This window comes from Rhododendron vialii, chromosome 13a (assembly GCF_030253575.1).
Source record: "Rhododendron vialii isolate Sample 1 chromosome 13a, ASM3025357v1".
Classification (NCBI taxonomy): Eukaryota; Viridiplantae; Streptophyta; class Magnoliopsida; order Ericales; family Ericaceae; genus Rhododendron; species Rhododendron vialii.
The window spans coordinates 29,503,476-29,523,316 of NC_080569.1; the positions used below are offsets into that span (position 1 = coordinate 29,503,476).

Here is a 19,841-nt window from a genome sequence, read left to right on the forward strand (position 1 = left end):
TTCCGGCTTGAAACAACCAGGTGCTCATATCTCAAACAGAACTTAAAAACCAAAAGATCCAACATAGACAGGGAGCATGGTTTACCAACACTCCCATGCCAAACCACACAGAACAACAACACAGCTTACTTAATTCAACAAGTCTTTTAACCTTAACCTTTAGCTAAGCCAAAACCAAACCAAACAATACTAATCCCAAACCCGCCACTAATCGAAAACTTCCAAAAACATTCCTATTACCCCTTGACAAAGCAACTCTAACATCATCCACCACCGGCCCACACAAAGAGCTCATGTCGTCGCTCCTCGTATTGTAATAGACGCTGTAGAAGGCGACGCGTGTCCTCTCAGCCTTGGCGGTGAAATTCACACCAGCTGTTTGGAACGTCGAATTGGAATTAGGAGTGTAATGGATGTTCTGGGCTTGATCTCCGGCAAATGCCATTACTGCAAGCGGTTGTTTGCAGGAGTCTCCAGCCTGTCCTAGAGAAAAGGTCAACCGATAGGGCTTGTTTGCCTTGGTTTCGACCATCTGCGAGATTATTCCTTCCTTGCCCGAGAGGAGTTCAATGGCACGTTTGCCCTGTGGGACCGCAAAATGGTACGAGTCAATGTAACGGACAGCCCTGTTTGATTCCACTATCCAACCGGGTAATGAGGACGTCTCTTCGTCGAGGTTGGTGGGTAGAAGGACGCCTAGGGATTCGTTTCTGAACATCCACGGACCTTCTTCGAAATCACCGTTAACCACTGCATTATCTGCATAAATAAATGGGGACGGTAATCAGTATGTTGAAACTAGGTATCCAGTGCTGCAATGCAGTGACAGTCCATCTCGATCCTCTAAGTGATTGATCTATTTTTGTTTCAAGATTATATCGTATTGTTGTTCATTGACACCTACGGTAAGCGATATATTTAAATACAACCTTTTGCCTTTGCATCGGTTGTGTAGCTTCCAATAGAATCAAATTTCTCTAATGGCATTAGAGAGACTGAAATGGGTACCGAGAATAACCTTTCGGGCAAGGTTTATCAACAGCTGTAGGTGGACAAGGGCCTTGTAGCTAGCGCGCGCGCGCGCGCACACATATATGTGTGTGTGTGTGAGCATTATTTACCTTGTATTTACCAATTAGTTTGTTACCACTAGCATTAGTCAAATATTGCGAGGTACTTTACAAACATTGAATCGGCATAGGACTTCTTGGATGCAATTCATGTTTGCACCACTATCAGTATCAACTAATGCTAGTATTACATCAGAAGCTGTTCTTGTAAATCCTTGCTTAACAAACTGCATTTACACTTGAATGCTTGATAAATAGGTTCTTTACTCACTACGAGTAACAATTTTTGGTTCATAACCAGATTTTCAGTAAATTTTTGTCAGCTCACATTGCCTCGTGCCGAGCATGTACTAGTGGATTTCTATGGGGTATGTATAATCCTTATGTACTGCTGTTGCCAACATCAATGAAGAAAAGCTAACCATTTTAAGGGCGTGTTTAATTAGATTTTTTGCCTACAACTTTTGTCGTTAGCCAATTTATTTTCACTAAGCTCGTCCATTTTTAGTGCAACTTGTCTACTCTTGTTAGTTTAGTGGAAAAAACTTTAGGCTTTGTTTCAAAAAGCTTAGCGGAACAAGGCCTTAGCTGCTTTATTTGTCTATAACTTTATGCTTTTAGCCAACTTTTTTCCACTAAACTTGTCCATTTAGTTTAGTGAAAATAACTTCTCTATATGTTAAGTGAAACAGCTTGTCTACTCATTTTAGTTTGGTGGAAACACGACCTAACTCGATTAACGTACATCAACCGGTATCCATGTTGATTCAACTCCGTGGTTGTATTAGAACTCAGTTATTTGATAATACTCGGGTAAAACTTACCCCGTACTGTGTACTCTCTTTTTTATCGGCGAAAGTTAGTATTGTTAGAATCTCGTACTGTGTACTCTTATAGCTTAATTAAGAGTAGTGCTAGCTGCACCGACCAAAGTGTAGGGAAACCGTACCGACGGCCACCGGACGGCCGTCTCCGGCCACCGGACGGCCGATCCGAGCCGTCCAAAAATTTTAAAAAAAAAAACCGAGGGGCCCAACGCGGGAATCAACGGCATCCGAGGTGTGTAAGGTGCTCGGATCAAGCACCTTACACACCTCGGATGCCGTTGATTCCCGCGTTGGGCCCCTCGGTTTTTTTTTTTAAAATTTTTGGACGGCTCGGATCGGCCGTCCGGTGGCCGGAGACGGCCGCGCGCGGCGGTCGGTACGGTTTCCCTACACTTTGGTCGGTACACATAGGATTTCTGCTTAATTAATGCATGCTTTCGCTTTTAACCGAAATTATAAAAAAAAAATGGAGAAAAGCTAACACAAGAGCTAGCTGATGAATCTTATACCTTTGGATTGATCAGGGGTGAAAAGCTTCTTAATCGCCACGTCATCAATGATGGGCCCACAGGTCGGATCATCCTCCATGCCCGGATTCCTGAACACCAAGTTCGCCCCGTCCCCCTCCGCCTGGAACGCCCAGGCGTACGAGTCCCACCCCTGCACGCTGTACACCGTCTGCAGGTCTATCGTCTGCGACGCCCCCCACGGCGGCGCCGACACGTTCAGCGACTCCAGCTGCGCGCACGTGCGGGCCGCCGCGAACGTCACCGAGTAGACCGACCCCTTCTCGACGCCGCCGACCTCCTGGCTGATCTCGGCGTCGTTTCCGAGCCGCACCGCGTGGCTGCCCTGCGGCACGATAAGGATCATGCCGCCCTGTTTCTGCCCGGACTCGACTAGCTCGACGGTGCCGTTCGATTTCCAGCTGGGGATGGTGGCGGGACCGTCGGCTGACGCCAAGCTTGACGAGAAGCCGCCCGTCGGTGGGGTCTCGAAGTCGCCGTTGGGTAGTAAACCTGCAACAAAGCCATGGTAATCACGTGGGACACACGTGCAGATGTTATTGCGGGAGAAAATCATTCGGTGTAACAGTCCGCATAAGAGCATTGCATACAATCAGTCAATAATCTATATAAGTGGGGCCATAGAATATTAAAAAAAACGTTAAAGGGTAGCAAATTTACCAAATACTACAAATTTAATAAGATGAAATTCAAAATAATAGTATATATTAGAATTCTAAATTAAAAAATGAAAATAAATCGGTGGAGGCCCGCGCCCCCAATTGTCCTACACTCGCTCCCCCACTGCTTGCATACGGTATGGAATAGATAAAGTTATTACCAACCGCGCTATTGGTATAGCAAATGTTGTACATACAGCGAGTACAATGTTCTTTCGGATTCGTCTCGAATTCATCAAAGATAATCGGAACCGCTCATTTTGTTTAGAGTCCCAGTAAAAATTCAGCCTCATCCGATATTGTTAAGGGCATTTATAAAATGTACATATTTGCTAGCCTAAATTGGACGTTTTATAAACGCCTTAATGATAGCGGATGGAGCTAATCTTTTACGAAGATCCTACACAATATTTTGAATAAAATAAGTGGCTCTGATTATCTTTGTTGAACCCGAAACAGGCCCAAAAGAGCATTGCACGAGCTATCTATACATCACTTGCTGTACCAATAACATTTCAAAATTATTAATTACCCGATCAATTTGGTTTTCCATAAAATAGTCTCTCTGTTCTTTGTCAATATTGTATACATTAGCGGTGATTAATGAGGTGTTAGAGTTAACACAAAAGAATCCAGAGGTTATCCATAGTTCTGGCCCCCAAAGCCCGCCCATCATAGGGCTCAAACCAAGACCTCTACGGAGGGAGAAAATGAGACAACCAACTGAGTAGCAGTGGCTTCTCACCATAAAATAGTCTGCACAGCGTGGTAAGATTTGGTCGATTGCAAGTGTCCATTTTCTTGAAAAGCTGAACGTGTCCAATTTTACTAAGGGAGACAAAGCAAGTTCCCCAGAAGAAAAACAGGGGGTAAAAGTAATTTTGGATAAAATATTGTTACTCGATGGAGTAAAGATACTCTCGTATGTTGCAAAAACGAGAATTATCACGGTCCTAATTCACAATTCAAACGTTCATGTAATAAGCTTTATATGAGTTTAACGTTCATGCCAAAAGTCAAGCTTATTGGAAGATCGGTAAAATCTTCATCGGTCTAATCATATCGTAATTTTTTTTCGAAAAAGAAGTAAATGGTCAAAATCTTGTTGTCTATTTTTCTTTTGACAAATATGACTTCTGAAAATGGATACCGATATCTCTAATGCACTTGATAGCACATTCCGACTTAAAAAATACTCCGTAGTAAACAGTTTTAATTGCGAAATGAACTCGTGATCGATTTCGTTTCAGAGCGGAGGATCTCGAGCTCAATGATCAAACAATGAGACAAAAGCAGAGGGCAGTGTCATGTCAAAGGCTACGACGCTTTTGGACAAAAGTGTCAAAAGACGAGAAAGCAAGGAGAAAATGCTGCCAAACGCATGCTATCCGCCCAAATAGGTCAATTGACTAGCAGAGCGCAGTGTGATGATTTCCCTTGATTGAAGGATTAAACTTCGAAGTTGGAATGTATTTCCAGCCACCGAAGGGGGTAGCCTCATTGGTAAGGCCTCCCTCGTTCCGCCCAGGACTCGAGTTTGGGTCGTGCAAGTAGCATGGGATTGGGATTTTGTGCTTTTACCAACGTATACTTAGGTGGTGTCGTGGTAACGATAACGATCTTTTATTCGCAATGAATACACTGTATCCAATAACTGGGTACTATAATTTTGACTTCTTACAAGAAAGCGTGCAATTTTTTAATTAAAAATAAATAAAAACAAACTATTTTAGGCATTGGTTTCAATCTTCAAGATGGTGAAAAACTAATGCACAAAAAATACTCAATACTAGTAGTAACAATCATTCTAGCACCACTTCCCGTTCCGCTAAATACTTATATTTTAGTTAGTAAAACACACCCATAAACACATACACAAAGACACTCAAATACATAAAGACACGAGTGCACGTGAGTATCTGTGTATGTGTTTTTTTGTGTGCAAAACCTACAGTGCATGTCAAGAGTCTATGGGCTCGTTCGTTTGGGAAACTTAAAATTTTTGCGTACGGTTCCTAATAAATTTTTTCTATCTATCTTTCTTTTCATTCATTACACTTATCTCTTTCAAAATCCAAATCGGAGAGGATCTATATGCATGCGTTTGCAAGGGTGCAGGGAAAGTAGCATATAATGACGATGCGACATAATCCCGATCTACGATGATGGCGATCAGGCGATGGGGGTCCCATTCAACGTTTCCCTATCGCACAAGGAAAAGATGCCGCGTTAAACGGGTGGGGCCCGTGATTACCCGCTCCGGGGCTCGTCTTTTTGGGCGCCGAATCCCGACCATCATCGCAAGAGCCAAAAGAGAAATTCTCTCTCCCGCCACTTTGCGACAAACCAAAAGTATGGCACCCGAAAGTATACTTCCGATTTCCCACCATACATATACACACTCCACACTACCGGCTCGTCTGTTAGCGGGATATATTTTTAAGGAGAGGCGATATAATAAGGTTCCAATTTCTTTGCAGAAAGGTCTCTGTCGTTCATCTTTGCATTTAACAGTTTGAATTTTAAGAAAACTTTTTCAAAAAAGTGTTAAAAACACTTTTGTAACAACTAAAATTACGAAAACGATACTCTACGGTCCAACAACAAACGGCAGAGAAGCCATGAGTGGTAAAGAAGTGGATATGGTTAGAGGGGAATAATGATGGTGCTTTTTTTTCTTTCCACGGATCACGGTCAAGGGTGTCTAGGTCATCCAAGTCGACGCTAAAAAACTCATACGATATTACTATTTGAAGTCTGATCCTAAGAATCAAACCCCGATTAATTGTGTGAGGAGTAAACCTACCAAACCAAAAGTGCTACATACATAACAATCCAAATATAACCTCTTACATACATGTGGAGTCACACATATTAGAGCGTGTGGATCTCACATGTATATGAGAGATTGTGTTTATTGTGATTTTGCTAATAATAAGTTTATATCGGCAAACAACTTACGAATATTAACACCCATTTTGTGAATGTCAATATACTTTATTTTTATTATCGATACACTTTCTACCTATTAAATGGGCAGAGACTAGCATGTTCCCAATTCAGATGGTCCACCCTTCTGACCCCCCTTTTTTTGGGGTGTTGTTTTTGACCCCCCCTGTTGAAGGTAGTAAAATATAGACTTGCTCAGACAAGAGGTAAATTATAGACTTGCTCAGACAAGAAGCAAATGTTCATATTAATGCTGACTCAGGAGAGTCAGAATATTGGTCTCCAAAAGGTTTTCAGTGAATGATCTGGGCCCTCAATGTAAAATAATTGTAGATTTCAGGTATCACAACCACTGCAGTTTCTGGTTTGGATGAAAGGGAAGAGAAAATGAAAATAGGGAAAGGGGAAGGGACGTTTGGATATTTTTTTTCTTTCATATTTCTATTGTAGAAACAAGAATATAATTATACATTTTGAAACGGCTATTGGAAGTGACAAGACACAGAATTAAAAAGAGAAAAAATGGGGACCAAGAATATAAAATTTTTCAGATAGTGGGTTCTTTGTTTGGTCCAATGACATCTTCTTGTTGGCTAAAAATACAGATTCGTGGGTTCGAAACTTGGCGAACTCTTAGCGTTAGGCCACAAGAGAGAAATCTCTAGTGAATTTTTTAGTTTCGCATGTGAATTTCCTAATTTTGCTTTGCGAGTAAGCTGGTCCGGACGTCTTGTCCATCGAAAAATAAAAAAAAAGAAAAAAGAAAAAAAAAGGAAAAAGAAGAAGAAAGGAAATAGTAAAATGTCTCCCCCTTCCTCTTCTACTCCCTTGGAATCTCATTCTCTGTTTCCGTACATGTGAAGATAAGCATTTGGGATTGGGGGAAAATGCAGAGTTGCAGACATACAAAACGATGAAACCACACCCATACTGAAAAACCAAATTGAAAATAGGTACCGATTGAGATCTCAAAAGAGCAAGAAGGACCCACAAAAGAGTGATCCATAGAATTTAGAAATCAGCCTAATAGAGAAGAGGCATGAGAGAGAAAAATCAAAGGATGGAGAGAGAAACGGGGAGTACATACCGTCTTGAACACTTCCGAAGGCAAAATCAGCAAGCAGCAGCACGCAGAGCAAGACCCGTTTGCTTCTCATTGATCTCCATACCATCCTCATAGCCAAATCCCCACACACACTCTCTCTCTCTCTCTCTCTCTCTCTCTCAAAGACTGAGTCACTGCTCTCTGCACTCTGCTCAGGGGAAGGGAGGGAGAGAGAGACAGTGGAAGTGTCCTTTTATCCAAGATTCCAGCTACTTTGGTCCCTTTAGGTTCTGTTTGAAACTCAGGAAAAAGAAAGGAAAAGAAAGAAAAATTAAAGAATTTTTTTTCCTACTATTATTTAGTTATAGAGAAAAAGAGAAAAAAATAAAAATTTTGAATGTAGTAAATAATAAATTTTCTCTTCTATTTTCCTCTTATTTTTCTTCTCTTTTATTTTCCTTTTCTTTCTTTTCCTTTCCCTAAGTTCCAAACTTAGACTCTTTTTCAACTTAAGTACTCACTAATCTCCCTTTAAAAACACGCTTGAGCACTAGTTACTTTATTGAAATCAATTGATCCAAGATTACTTTTAGTTTTTCTACTCTCTAAAAAGGGTTTCTTTGATTATCAAAAAAAAAAAAAAGGGTTTCTTTAATTCTTCCAAATCCACGAGAAAAGAATTGCTCATGTGTTCCCACTTAAACAGTGCACACATACACACAGATGGCCGGGTTCTCAGGGCAGGTGGGTTATGTATGAGCCCTGCTACTGGTACAGAAATCTGTGCACAGATTTTGTGGTGGAGTCCACCACGGGTTCCACACAAATGATCCGAGCCGTTCATTAAATGTAAAATATTTTTTCAAGAGTCCCCATAGAAAATTAGCTCAATCTAATACCTATAAGTGCTCGATCCAATCATCTAAATATTTATTCAGATTTTTGGGTAATGAAAAGTTAGATAATTAGATCAAGCACCTATAGATATTGGATTGAGCTGATTTTTTAAGGAGCCCTTAAAAAAATATTTTACATTTAATGAACGGCTCGGATCATTTTGTGTGGGACCTGTGGTGGGTCCTACAAAAAAAACTGTGCATAATCTGTGCACAAATTTTTGTATCGGTAGCATTTTTGGTTATGTAATATGTATGGATGGGGGCCCGCGCGACGTACTTAGACAGTGATGAGACCACCCGTGTATATTCAATGATACAAAAAGTTTTAGAGCGCAATACTAGTACATTCTTACCATCACTTTCTCTCTCTTAAATAGGTGTGATCTCACACGTTTAATTATTGAATTGGCCACACATATGTAATAGAGGAGTGGCCGATACATAGACTTAGTGAAATTTGTAATAAGGGCGAAGAATAAAAAAATACAACTTTTTATACGTTTTATAAACGTTTTTCTGCCTTGTTGACAATTGGACTTAAAACAAAATTTTTTATAATAAAAAATTAATTTTTTGCACTCCTCAAATTACTAACCGCACTCAAAAGGAGAGTGCAAAAATCAACTCTTATATGGACTTGATTTATACTCCCCCTTTTGGGTGCGATTACTAATTTAGGGATTGCGAATACCACGTACGAATAAAAATAGATTACTTTTGGAAATCTATTGCCTCATTCTTTTTTTCACTTGCTTATTTTGTATGGATTTATAACATTAGTACTACTATCTTCTTATGTGTAAACAATCAGTACTAAAGAAGACTAAATTACTAAGCAATACAAATGTCTATGGATGAAGACAAACAATAAATGATTTATTATTATTTTTAATCTTGAAGCAATAGATAAAATATATAGAAGTGTAAAAATTACTCATTTTGTTCTTTATTGATAGTCCATTAGAAAATTGTGTCACTTTTTAAGGTATGTTTCGTGTATAATTTTTTAATTTCTTTTTGGATCATTAGTTATAATTGATGGGGGGACTCATATGATGCAACTTTTTCCCTTTTGATGAAGGAAGTCAAAAACATTTTATAGGTTTTTACTTTTATCCTCCTAGTTTTAGTTTCGTTTATTCTAACTCTGTAATTTTTTTTTGGTTGCAATTGAGTCCCATTTGCCATCGTCCTTAAATATTTCGCATGCAAAGAATTTTTTTTGAATTTGAGGTGTTTCAGACTTCAATAGCAATTTAAGCCCAAACAAGGTAAAATAGGTCACTTTATTTGTTTGCACGAATGTAATCGGTTCCTCCTCATTTACATTAAAGAATCTCTATCTAAGCAGTTATCATTGGTACAATTTGTTTGTCGTGGTGGCAATGGAGTTGCTCATTGCTTGTCCCAGAATGCTGTGAGAGGGAGTCATTCTTGTACTTGGGAATTTATCCCTCTGTCATGGCTTCTGTCCTCCCTTAAGAGGGACGGATGCCTGATTTGATGTTTTCTACTTCGTTTCTTTTATAATCAAGATCATATCATTTTGATCCCAAAAAAAATAAATATTGGAATTGAATCTGGCCGAAAAGTGATGGAATAGCTTCTGGTATTCAATTGGGCCTTTCAGCTCTAGAAACTGATTCCTTTCAATCAAATGTGGGAATGTGATGCACAACGTGGAGAATTTTGAAGAGCCTCAAAACTCATTCAACTCTTGGGCTTTCAAATGCACACAAAAGAGCCCAAACAACTCACATGCTCAATAGTCCAAGTCCAATCCAAACAAGCCCAATCCCAAGGTCATTTTTTGGCCAGTAAAAAGATGTAATGTAGAGGCCAAAACCCGAAGCACGAATCACAGGTGACGGGCCCATGGCCCGGTCCGTTGGTATGCCCAAGTCTAGCTAAGTCTAAATTATTTGGTAAGTAAAAAAATATAATAATTGGGCCCAAAGCCCAACCACCCACGGCCCAACAGCAGCAACGCGCCGCGCGTGAGTGATAAATTGGCCGAACCCACTTTATACTTTACACGCCCTCCCCCTTTAAAAACTTGGGTGCCCTTTTGGGCTCAACCCATAGGCAAACTGTGACTTATAGTCCGCCAATGTTTTTCATTTTTGAGTAATGTGAGGTTGAGGGGAGGGGACTCTTCCTTATCTCCACCAAACCCGTGTTGAGAAACAAGTTCTTATTCATCTTTTGACGAGTTTCGTTCAAATGTTTCATGATTCAAACTCCTTACTTAGGAGTATCTAAATCTATTTAGAGTCACCTCAAAAGGTTGTTGGATTCCACGTTAGTTTTGGCGCAAAATTGTCAAGAATTACGTGAACAATCTGTTAAGAAAATAAAATCTCACATTACTTGGGAGTGAAATGAGTGATCACTTAATAACATCTGAGACCTCTCCACTCATTGCCAATTGGTTTTGAGATAGATATAAAGTTTCTACATGGTATCAAAGCGGGGCCCGTTCCACCCTACATTTTAAAAATTAACAATCTACACCTCACGATGACAGACCAACAAAAAGGCTGCACGATGATAGGACCCAAAAAGTGGCCACACGTGACAGACCTCAAATGCGGCTGCACGTGAGGGGGGATGTTGAGGAAATAGAATCCCACATTACTTGGGAGTGGAATGAGTGATCATTTAATAACATCTGGGACCTCTCCACTCATTGCCAATTGATTTTGAGATGGATATAAAGTTTCTACACAATCCATTTTTTCACATCACCATTATACCACATGTCGGTACTCATTGGTAAAGTCCATTTTGACCTCCTATGGTTATCGTCATGTGCAGATATCTTCCTCATGGTTCAAAACTGAGCACATAACTTACTTGTGGTTTTAAAAATGTGCGAATAGACCCCCTGCCGTCATGTTTTCCATTCATATTAATAGACACAATATTAAAAGATCGATATACCCTCATTATGTTTCTTGATTCTTCTTCTTTTTTAAATCTAACCACTCCATCCTTTATACCAAAAATTGAATCCAAACCGTTGATATTGTAAATTTTTACGAGTACTACATCTATGCCAAAATTCAAGTCAACAAAAAAATGAAAAGCTCGTGGTCGAATCGATTTTGTTATGAAATTAAAATTTCAAAATTGAATTTACTAAAAATTAGATCACTGGGTTATTGATGCCTGATTGAGATGATTTTTTATGGAGATACTCTATTCTTTATTTAATACATTATGAACGACTCAGATAATATTCTAGAGGCGTGTGAGATACACCTCCGTTAATATGGATGAAAAACATGACGGCATGTGGTCTATCTGCATATTTTCAAAATCACAAGTAGGTTATGTGCTCAGTTTTAAACCATGAGGGGGTATCCGCGCATGACTATAACTACATAGGGTGAAAGTGTACTTTGCCCAAAATTTATAGCATTCTGTGCCTCTCTGTTTTCATAATACCCATCCGTTTCTCTCGAAAAAGCGAAACAAACGCTTCGGCCGCATGATTGAGATGCGTGAGCGTGTCAGGACCACGATTGGTCCGAGTGCAGATGGACTGACTTCTTAACAGCAAGTTGTGTGCGCGGTGGATGAAATCTATCGCCGATTCTTTTTTTTTGTCTCACTGAAGAGGACTTCAAATTTTCTCAAGCGATGTACGCCGAAGGAAAAAAAAAATGAGCGCGTTGCTCAGATGTGAAAAACGCCCGTTCGAAATTGATAAAGGAAAGGCATTTGATTGTGTGGTCGGGGTCCTCGGGGACCCTCTGTTCTGTCTTCTTCCTCTGATTTTATAGCCTCCGATTGCCATTCCATGTTTTGAGGTTCATGGCTTCTCTTTGTTGCTCTGTTCTACCGTTGCCATGTGTCCCATGACTCAACACCACTACAAGAAACATGAAGCCATGTTCACCTTTTTACCCGTGGCTAACTCCACGTGTACTTCTCATCTTATCGGCACATCTCCGGCTTCCACAAATATGAAGGGCTTAACCTACAGATATGAGAAATTTTGGGGGTACGGGTGGATATCACGTGGACGTGCTCACGTGGTGTTCGAGCAGTTCATCCGGATCCGGATTGTCCAAAAATGTGTTGGACGGTTTAGATTAAAACCCTTTCTCTCCTTTTATCCCACCACTCTCTTTCCTCTCTCTCCCCAAATTCAAGCCGTCTAAAACCGAAATGGACGGCCTGGATGCGCCAAGCAGGTATCACGTGGTACCCACCCGACGCTGAAAAATATCTCGACAGATACATACTTTGTGAGTTTTGCTCTATCTTTTTCACCAAGTATCCGCAATGTGGCACATTTTTATTGAATGGTCATTTTTTGGTACAAACACCATAATACTGACAACTCTTACATATTTAAAATCTATCATGACAAATTTAAAGGATTATATAAAGAGAAATAAAACAACATGGCAAATGATTCTTTAGCTAGTGAGATTCACACCCATTCACTAGGAATTTTGGTATTGGCTTATCGATTGCTTTTATTTTCAAATTCTAGGTGGGTCTTTTATCGATAAGGGAAGAGTTGTTTGTATGATTGTAGTTTCCTTTAGATTTGCAGGAGACAAGTGTGTAATTTTTGATTGATATATTTTTTTTAAAGAGAGAACTTTATTGATAACTGGCATGCTTTAGGCCCTTTATACCATAAATTTGGTGATGCTGTAGTAGTCGACAGAGGGAGATCTTTGCTTACCAAAGTGTCTACCATTATACATCAAGGTACTTGGAAATGGCCTAGACCTCGGAGTATGGCCACAAGGGAAATTGTTGCACGTACCCCCCCTACTTTGATTCCAAACATTGCTATTCTTGATTCGGTTAGGTGGATCTTAACTAAGGATGGCAAGTTTTCTGCCAATTCTGCTTGGCAAGCTTTGAGGGCTGCTCTTCCTATGGTTCCATGGGCGAAAAGTGTTTGGTTTCCCCACCATGTTCCTCGTTGGGCCTTCATAGAGTGGATTACTTTTATGGGTTGTCTTTCTACAAAGGACAGGTTGCTTAGCTGGGGTATGGGGATTGATGCTAATTGTGTCCTCTGCCTTGGTGCCATGGAGTCCCATGAACACCTATTTTTTGAGCGTCCATTTTCTAAGGAGGTTTGGAAAATGGTATTAACCAAGAATCAAACTGCAAGAATTGTTTTTGGGGCTGGCTGAGGAAATTGATTGGGTGTGTTCTCGGATGATTGGTGCCTCTATTCCTAGCAAAATCTATAAACTCTCGTTGGTAGCTTCTATCTACTGGATTTGGCGCGAAATGAATACCAAAATATACCAAGGTAAAGCTATTCTTGTTCCGCTCTTGGGCTCTCACATTATTAATGAAGTTCGGGCATGCCTATGCTCTTGGAGAGGCCTCAAGCGGACTGATGGGAACCATTTGCTGGCTGATATCTGGGGCTTAAATTCTAGGGTTTTTAGTTCCTAGCTGGTTGTCGTTTTGGCTAGTTCTGTTGTTTTCTGTTAGCTGGTGTTTTAGGCTTTGGTTCTCATTGTTTTTTCTTGTTAAGGCTCCTTGTTGGTAGTCATTTCAGAGTCTGTATTGGAAAATTCTATATATTCTGTTTGTTTGCTCTATAAAGTGGTTAATTTACCCCAAAAAAAAAAACAAAAGTTGTCAAGAATTTACGTGACCAATCCATTTTTTGAACACCATTACCACATGTTGGTACTCATTGAAAATTTATACTAGCATTCTGTGCCTGTAGAGACCCGTATTTTATTTTCATATAATTCTTTATGTTTTATGAAGGCATGAGTTGTAATATAAAATAGAGAATGAGTTCGGATGTCGAATGTGCTAGAATTTAGAAGTTCGGGATGTAAGTGTAATATGCATGGGTGTATTAGTGAAGGTGTGTGTAGGGGATAATTTTCCCCCACCTATATTTCTTTTCTTTTCCGGGCCAGACACAACACACCCACGCCATCTCTCCCACGGCTTCTCTCTCTCTCTCATCAAATTTCTTCCCCAAATCTCAAATTAACCAAGGGATCTTGGAGTATTCTTCTCCTAGAGTCGAGTTCTAGCCTTTGATCGCGTTGGAAAGCTCGGAGGAGGTGTTTTCGGGAGAGGTTTTGCCTGGAGATTCTTGGGGTTTTAATTTCAACCTTCGAGGTAGCGATCTCCTGCCTTCTTTACATGTCTAAGTGTTAGTTTGATGTACGGGAATCAAGTTTGATCATTTATTTTGAGTCTTGAACAAATCTGTTATATGCTGAAAATTTCATGGGTTTTGGAAATCTGTCTTTTGGGAGCCCTTCTGCTAGGAATCAATTTTTGGTGTCTTCATATCAGTTAAAGTACGTTTCAATACGAAGACTTCGGTACCAAGATCATGCAAAACCGATAATCACACAATTAGTTATGGATTTTTGAATACTGGCTGTTTGCTGGATGCGCGAATCTGTGCGTGGCTGTCTTCTTTTAACTTTCTGGGCATGACGAACATTTTGGGTGGCTTTGGGTCTTTTACAGGAGGTGCATATTTAAGTTAAGAAGAGATTGGCGTTGGAATCAATTAATTTGGTTAAGTATACAATTTTTGGTGAATTTCTAAAGCTGGGTTGGTTGATAGGTGCAAAAATGGTTGCGAAACTGTTTTTCCTTTGATTGTTGGGTTAATCTCCTCTCGTTTTTGAACCTGGGATTTTTACTGAGCGTAGGGCTTGTAGTTGTGCAACTTTTGGCGTTGGTTTCAATATTTTTGGGTTTAAGATGAAAGGGAGTATGATTTATTTGGATTGAATTGAACTTAAACACTTTTAGGGTATTGTATTGAGCATAAATAGAATCATTGAGTATTGTCTAAACCTGTTTCCATTTGATTGAATGTTCTAGGAAGTTCGAGTCGTCACGTGGATCGAGGTGAGTGATTAATACCCAAAACACATGGTTTGTTACAAGCTTTACGCTTCAATGATGTTTTATAATTTGATATGAACTCCATGGAATATCAATGGAAGGTGGACATGTTTTATATCTATTAATGGCATCCTCCCACGTCCCAGCTTGCTAGGGGACACGTGCTAAAAGGCTAGCAAGACATGGCTACCAAATCGGATAACGAAAGACGTCTTAACTTATCCACTACTGGGGACGCCTGGTAGACATGAAATGAATAGAGGATGTGCATTACTATGCTATGTTGCTATGAAATGTGATTCGATTTTAAATGGTTTTATCATTGTCCATGGAAAGCATGCGAATTGCGTATTAATCATTCATACGAGCTTTGGCTTATGTATTTTCTTTTCCACCTTTCAGGAAGCGACGCGTAGTGTGGCAGAGTGTTTACTTTTGAGATGTGTTGTATATTTGGAAAAGGAAGTTATGCTTCATGGTCACTTAGCTTTGTGTATGATTTGTTTAGTTTATAAATTTGTAGGTAAGCACAGCTCTGAGAGGTTTATCCTTTTGGTTTGTTAACCTATGTAAGACTTTGGTTTGTTATCAATAAAAGTTAACTTTTGCTTCCGCTGTTATGTTTAGCCCCTTTTGATTATCGTTTGCTTAGATGATATTTGATTTGTGATTTGGCCTTAGTGAGAAATCACTGGCATTTGTCATGATTAAGACCTCAAGGGGCGGGTCAGGGTCGTGACAAAGTTTTTGGTATCAGAGCATAGTCCGACCGAAAGTGTGGAGGTTCACATCGCTAGGGACACATCCTTGGGATTTATAGGACCTCAATAGAGTTTGAAATGGAAACATAGTCTCGATGTAAAGTATTTAGGATGATTCCAGGGGTTATTCGAAGGGATTGTTTATCTTGACCGGAGCACTATTTATGACTACACTTACACTTACCCTCAGAGCTATAGGATGAACTCGTGTAACTGAAAATTGAATGCTTTGTGATTATGTGTATCCTTAGCGACTATGTGCTGTGTTGTGTTTTACTAGTAAATGGTGAAACTAAAGGTATTGAGATATTAAGTTATATACCTTGATGTATATGTGGTATATTTCTTTTTAGCTTTGAATGTCGAAAAAGAAATGTGTTTTGTGTATCATTGATTGGCATATGCGAGTTAAGGTTGATAAATCAATTCCTAAAGATGTACATGGGGTTAATTTAGAGCAAATAGGTATACCTTACCTATGTAGTTATCTGATTGGTATAAAATGTTTTTGTCTTTGTACATCTTTGTATATGTTCTTGCTTTTAACTAGTCGTAACCAAACTACTTGACTTTTTAAATTGCCTGAATTTCATATGTGTTCTATTTTAGGAACATTTGGTATGGAAATAGGAGAGCAGAATGTGATGGTCGATTTTATTGTGCTATTTAAGATGATAAGCTTAAATTTACAATGCATTGATATGTGTGCATGCTAAGTGATGTGTTGGTTGTTAAATGTGAATGTATATGGCGAAATGTGAAATGCATTCTTAAGACTTTGGGAATCTATCTCCGGATATTCAATTTGAAGTGCGACTGGCCACCGCGGCTTTATGATTGGATATCTAGAATAGAAGCCCTTAAACAAGATTAAAAAAAAAAAGAAGAAGAGAAGATTCGTACCCTACGAAGGAACTGAATATCGATAGTTCATGTGTCATTATAGTTAAAGATTTATACTTGCTTGTTGATCTTATATTTTGAAATATGGGACTATTTTGGTGTGAAGATTTCAGTGGCAAAATTAAGAAAAAGAAAGAAGAAAACATATCACTTCGGACCTTGTTGCTATATAGGATACAAGTAAGCAAAATGCTACTCGATTTCTTTTAATATGAAGTAAACGATTTAACTATGATGACTTCTCTCTAAAAATTAGCTTATTAATTTGTTTGAGCATAATTATGAAGAGTATGCATGTCCTCTTATCATTGCTTGATGGGTCTACTGTGAATATTGTTTTCATGTTCTATAAAAAATTGGTGAAATTATAAATGGATAGGTAGGAAAAGATGATGTTAATGACTTTTAGAGACTTGACTTGTTATCATAATATGTTATAGATTGTCATATTTGGAGTTACTAGAATTGAACCGTTTGTTTTGCTCTATGTGTAGCAGCTCTAGATGTTGATGTTCTATTAGAATAGGAGTAGAATGTTTTGGAAACAATTAGTGTCGATGGGACTTATCTATTTCTGTGTAACGAGAATCGGTAGTTAGGTTAGGAGGATATGGGAATCTAAAATGTCTCCAAGAGTATCTGAACCATACAAGATTCGCTTTATATATAGAGATACAAAAAGTTGGACAATAAGCTTTGACAGACTAAATCCTAGTTTGCTGCTAAAGTTATAATTAGGTGGATTAATAGGAACTGAAAAGGTGAAGAGGGAGCATAAGAGGAAGGGAGCACATTAGACTTACACGCTGACATAATATGAGGCAACATTGTTTGTTAGTTTTGACCACAAAAAAAAAAAAAAAATGAACTGTCTCCTCCATGTTTAGAGTTAATATGTAATGACGGTTATGCATAATATGACTTGTATATATTGTTTTGAGATCAAATCGTATGGTTGTCGAAAAACTAGATTGGAAATTCTTAACAAATTTGAGATACTTACTTTCTAATAATCTTGAGCTATGAAGAAGAAAAAGAACCTTTTTGCTTCCTGTTGTTGAATTACTTATCTAATGTGAATACATGAAGCAATCCGGTAAAATAACGCCGTCAATTATTATGACGTACCAAGGAAAGAATAAAAAATAAAATAAAATTTTGTTGTAAGTTCAAACTGTATCTTCTGTTATGAAATCCTATTGGGATATGATGAAAATTATTAATCTAATTCATTTTTGGTAAAGAAGATCACAACTGAACTGTATTTTGCATCATGCCATGGGAATTGGATTAACTTCCTAAAGGTTCGACTCCTAATATTGTAGAGTGTAATTCTGCATGTGTTTGGAATCTTTGGAATAAATGCATAAGATTATGGACTGGTATAACTTTTCAATTATTAAACTGTTGGGTAACACACCTTATAGATCTAAGTCCTAACAGATGGGATATTGCCTCCGTTTATAACTTTCTGTTTCGCACATTGTATACTCCATTGAGCGACTTTTCCATAGTACCCTCACTAGTAGAAAGGTTACCTGAACTTCATTTTTGTTGTGTGACCTATCAATTCAAAAAAAAAAAAGAAAGAAGAAAAGAAATTTACTTCCCAATGGTTTAAGTGTATCACTGAATATACATTATTCCCTCACGTATGATCAGAACGGTATCTCATGGTCATGAGTTAAAATCTCAATTTTTGGAAATTCTTGCATCTAATCACTTTGAGTCATTTTTGGAGTATTGAGGCATATTATCCTTTAATCTTATTGCATTGGTTGCATTTGGTTCTCTATTAGGGATAGAGAATAAGAATTGGGAACAAATTTTAGACATGTTCATACAGTATATTTGCAATATTCTCCACCTCCGATTGAGAAGGGGGCTTCCTGCTTGTGTTCTTGTTGGTTTTGTAAAGGTTGGGGTATATCTTTGAAATGGAATTCGTAGCATACAGACTCGTTTGGACGCATAACTCATCTAGTGTAGCTTCTTATGTATGTTTGTTTTAAAAGCTGACTGTAATCTACTTAGTTGACTTGTCTTGTATTAGTAGAGAAAACCTTAACAAGAATGATAATTTTCATTTAGACAGAATGTGTTAACCTTTCTGGAGTGGGGTATTGTAGATTTACAAGATAGGGATCCATAGTTTGGAGGACATGTTTTGTGTTTCTATTTTAGATTTCAATGGAAGTTGGTGGACACTTGCTTTAGTGTCGAGTTTTATACCTTTTATAATTTTCAGCTAGTATCGGAATAGCGCTTCTTTGGAATGATAAGAAGTATTAAAGATGTTAGTTTCTAGTTAGCTTTGTCACTAGAACTGCCCTATATACACGATGTTTTACACGTAGATGTTTCAAGATATCTTCTCGAAGATTTGTTACATGATTACTATAAGAATTCTTCAATTAGATTCCAAGAAAAATATGAATTCCCGAGAGTGATCCGCTGAGATCATTAACCGAGGAGAAAGAGGTTGTGACAAGCATGCATGTTTAAGTGACTTCACTTTGTCTTCTATGAATACGTGAGAGTGAAGTAAAATGGTCAAACACATTTGAAATTAAAATGCTTTCTATTACTTTCATGAGATTAAGTTGGTACGTATAGCCTTGATGTTAAGTGATGTTAGAATGTGATTTGATGATATCGTTTGATTAACTAGAACTCTAGTATGAATTGGTGGTTGATTTTAGTCTCATGACGATTCTACGTGGAAGAAAATGTTGAAATGAAAAGTTGTGCCTTGAAAGGAAAGAGTGGATATATGGGGATGTGATGAGGTTATTGTAATGTGAGAATTTTAAATTGCAAAAGAAATGAAACGAGAAAAGATGAAATAGAAAGAAGTATTTGGACTTATCGTCGTCGTGATTGATATAAGTTTCTTGAATCTGGATTCCGAGGTGGTAGATTCGTTGTGTTCTCTTGCCTGGTGTGTTGTTACATATCTAAATTGTTGCATGAATTAGTTGATGTGGGTTATCAAATTTCGAGGACGAAATTTCTTTAAGGAGGGTAGGATGTAGAGACCCGTATTTTATTTTCATATAATTCTTTATGTTTTATGAAGGCATGAGTTGTAATATAAAATAGAGAATGAGTTCGGATGTCGAATGTGCTAGAATTTAGAAGTTCGGGATGTAAGTGTAATATGCATGGGTGTATTAGTGAAGGTGTGTGTAGGGGATAATTTTCCCCCACCTATATTTCTTTTCTTTTCCGGGCCAGACACAACACACCCACGCCATCTCTCCCACGGCTTCTCTCTCTCTCTCATCAAATTTCTTCCCCAAATCTCAAATTAACCAAGGGATCT

General features: G+C 38.5%; 2 protein-coding genes and 2 long non-coding RNA genes across 4 annotated transcripts; 2 read left to right on the plus strand and 2 right to left on the minus strand.

The window, feature by feature from the left end:
• Window positions 1–7,329, minus strand: LOC131312428 (protein DUF642 L-GALACTONO-1,4-LACTONE-RESPONSIVE GENE 2). The gene is made up of 3 exons (XM_058340161.1): window positions 7,120–7,329; window positions 2,407–2,916; window positions 1–759 (listed from the first exon to the last, which is right to left on the minus strand). Exons 1-3 carry the CDS (start codon window positions 7,208–7,210, stop codon window positions 164–166), a joined length of 1,197 nt encoding a protein of 398 aa, XP_058196144.1. The 5' UTR covers window positions 7,211–7,329; the 3' UTR covers window positions 1–163.
• Window positions 7,330–12,736: 5,407 nt separating this feature from the next.
• LOC131314096 (uncharacterized) lies at window positions 12,737–13,144 on the plus strand. Its single transcript, XM_058342588.1, has one exon. The coding sequence runs from the start codon at window positions 12,737–12,739 to the stop codon at window positions 13,142–13,144; it is 408 nt and encodes a 135-aa protein (XP_058198571.1).
• Window positions 13,145–13,901: 757 nt separating this feature from the next.
• Window positions 13,902–15,464, plus strand: LOC131312430 (uncharacterized). Its single transcript, XR_009195869.1, has 2 exons — window positions 13,902–14,105; window positions 14,829–15,464. It is a non-coding gene; the product is annotated as an uncharacterized LOC131312430 (long non-coding RNA).
• A 719-nt stretch (window positions 15,465–16,183) lies between these two features.
• LOC131312431 (uncharacterized) lies at window positions 16,184–19,752 on the minus strand. The gene is made up of 2 exons (XR_009195870.1): window positions 17,958–19,752; window positions 16,184–17,904 (listed from the first exon to the last, which is right to left on the minus strand). It is a non-coding gene; the product is annotated as an uncharacterized LOC131312431 (long non-coding RNA).
• Between the last annotated feature and the right edge of the window lie 89 nt (window positions 19,753–19,841).

Bases quoted from the DNA above. Each gene is read 5' to 3' on its own strand.
- LOC131314096 (XM_058342588.1), top strand. From the start codon at position 12,737: ATGGCCACAAGGGAAATTGTTGCACGTACCCCCCCTACTTTGATTCCA.
- LOC131312428 (XM_058340161.1), bottom strand. From the start codon at position 7,210: ATGAGGATGGTATGGAGATCAATGAGAAGCAAACGGGTCTTGCTCTGC. The intron at 2,917-7,119 runs GTATGTACTCCC...GCTTTGTTGCAG, and splicing joins CTTCGGAAGTGTTCAAGACG to GTTTACTACCCAACGGCGAC. The intron at 760-2,406 runs GTATAAGATTCA...TTATTTATGCAG, and splicing joins CACCCCTGATCAATCCAAAG to ATAATGCAGTGGTTAACGGT.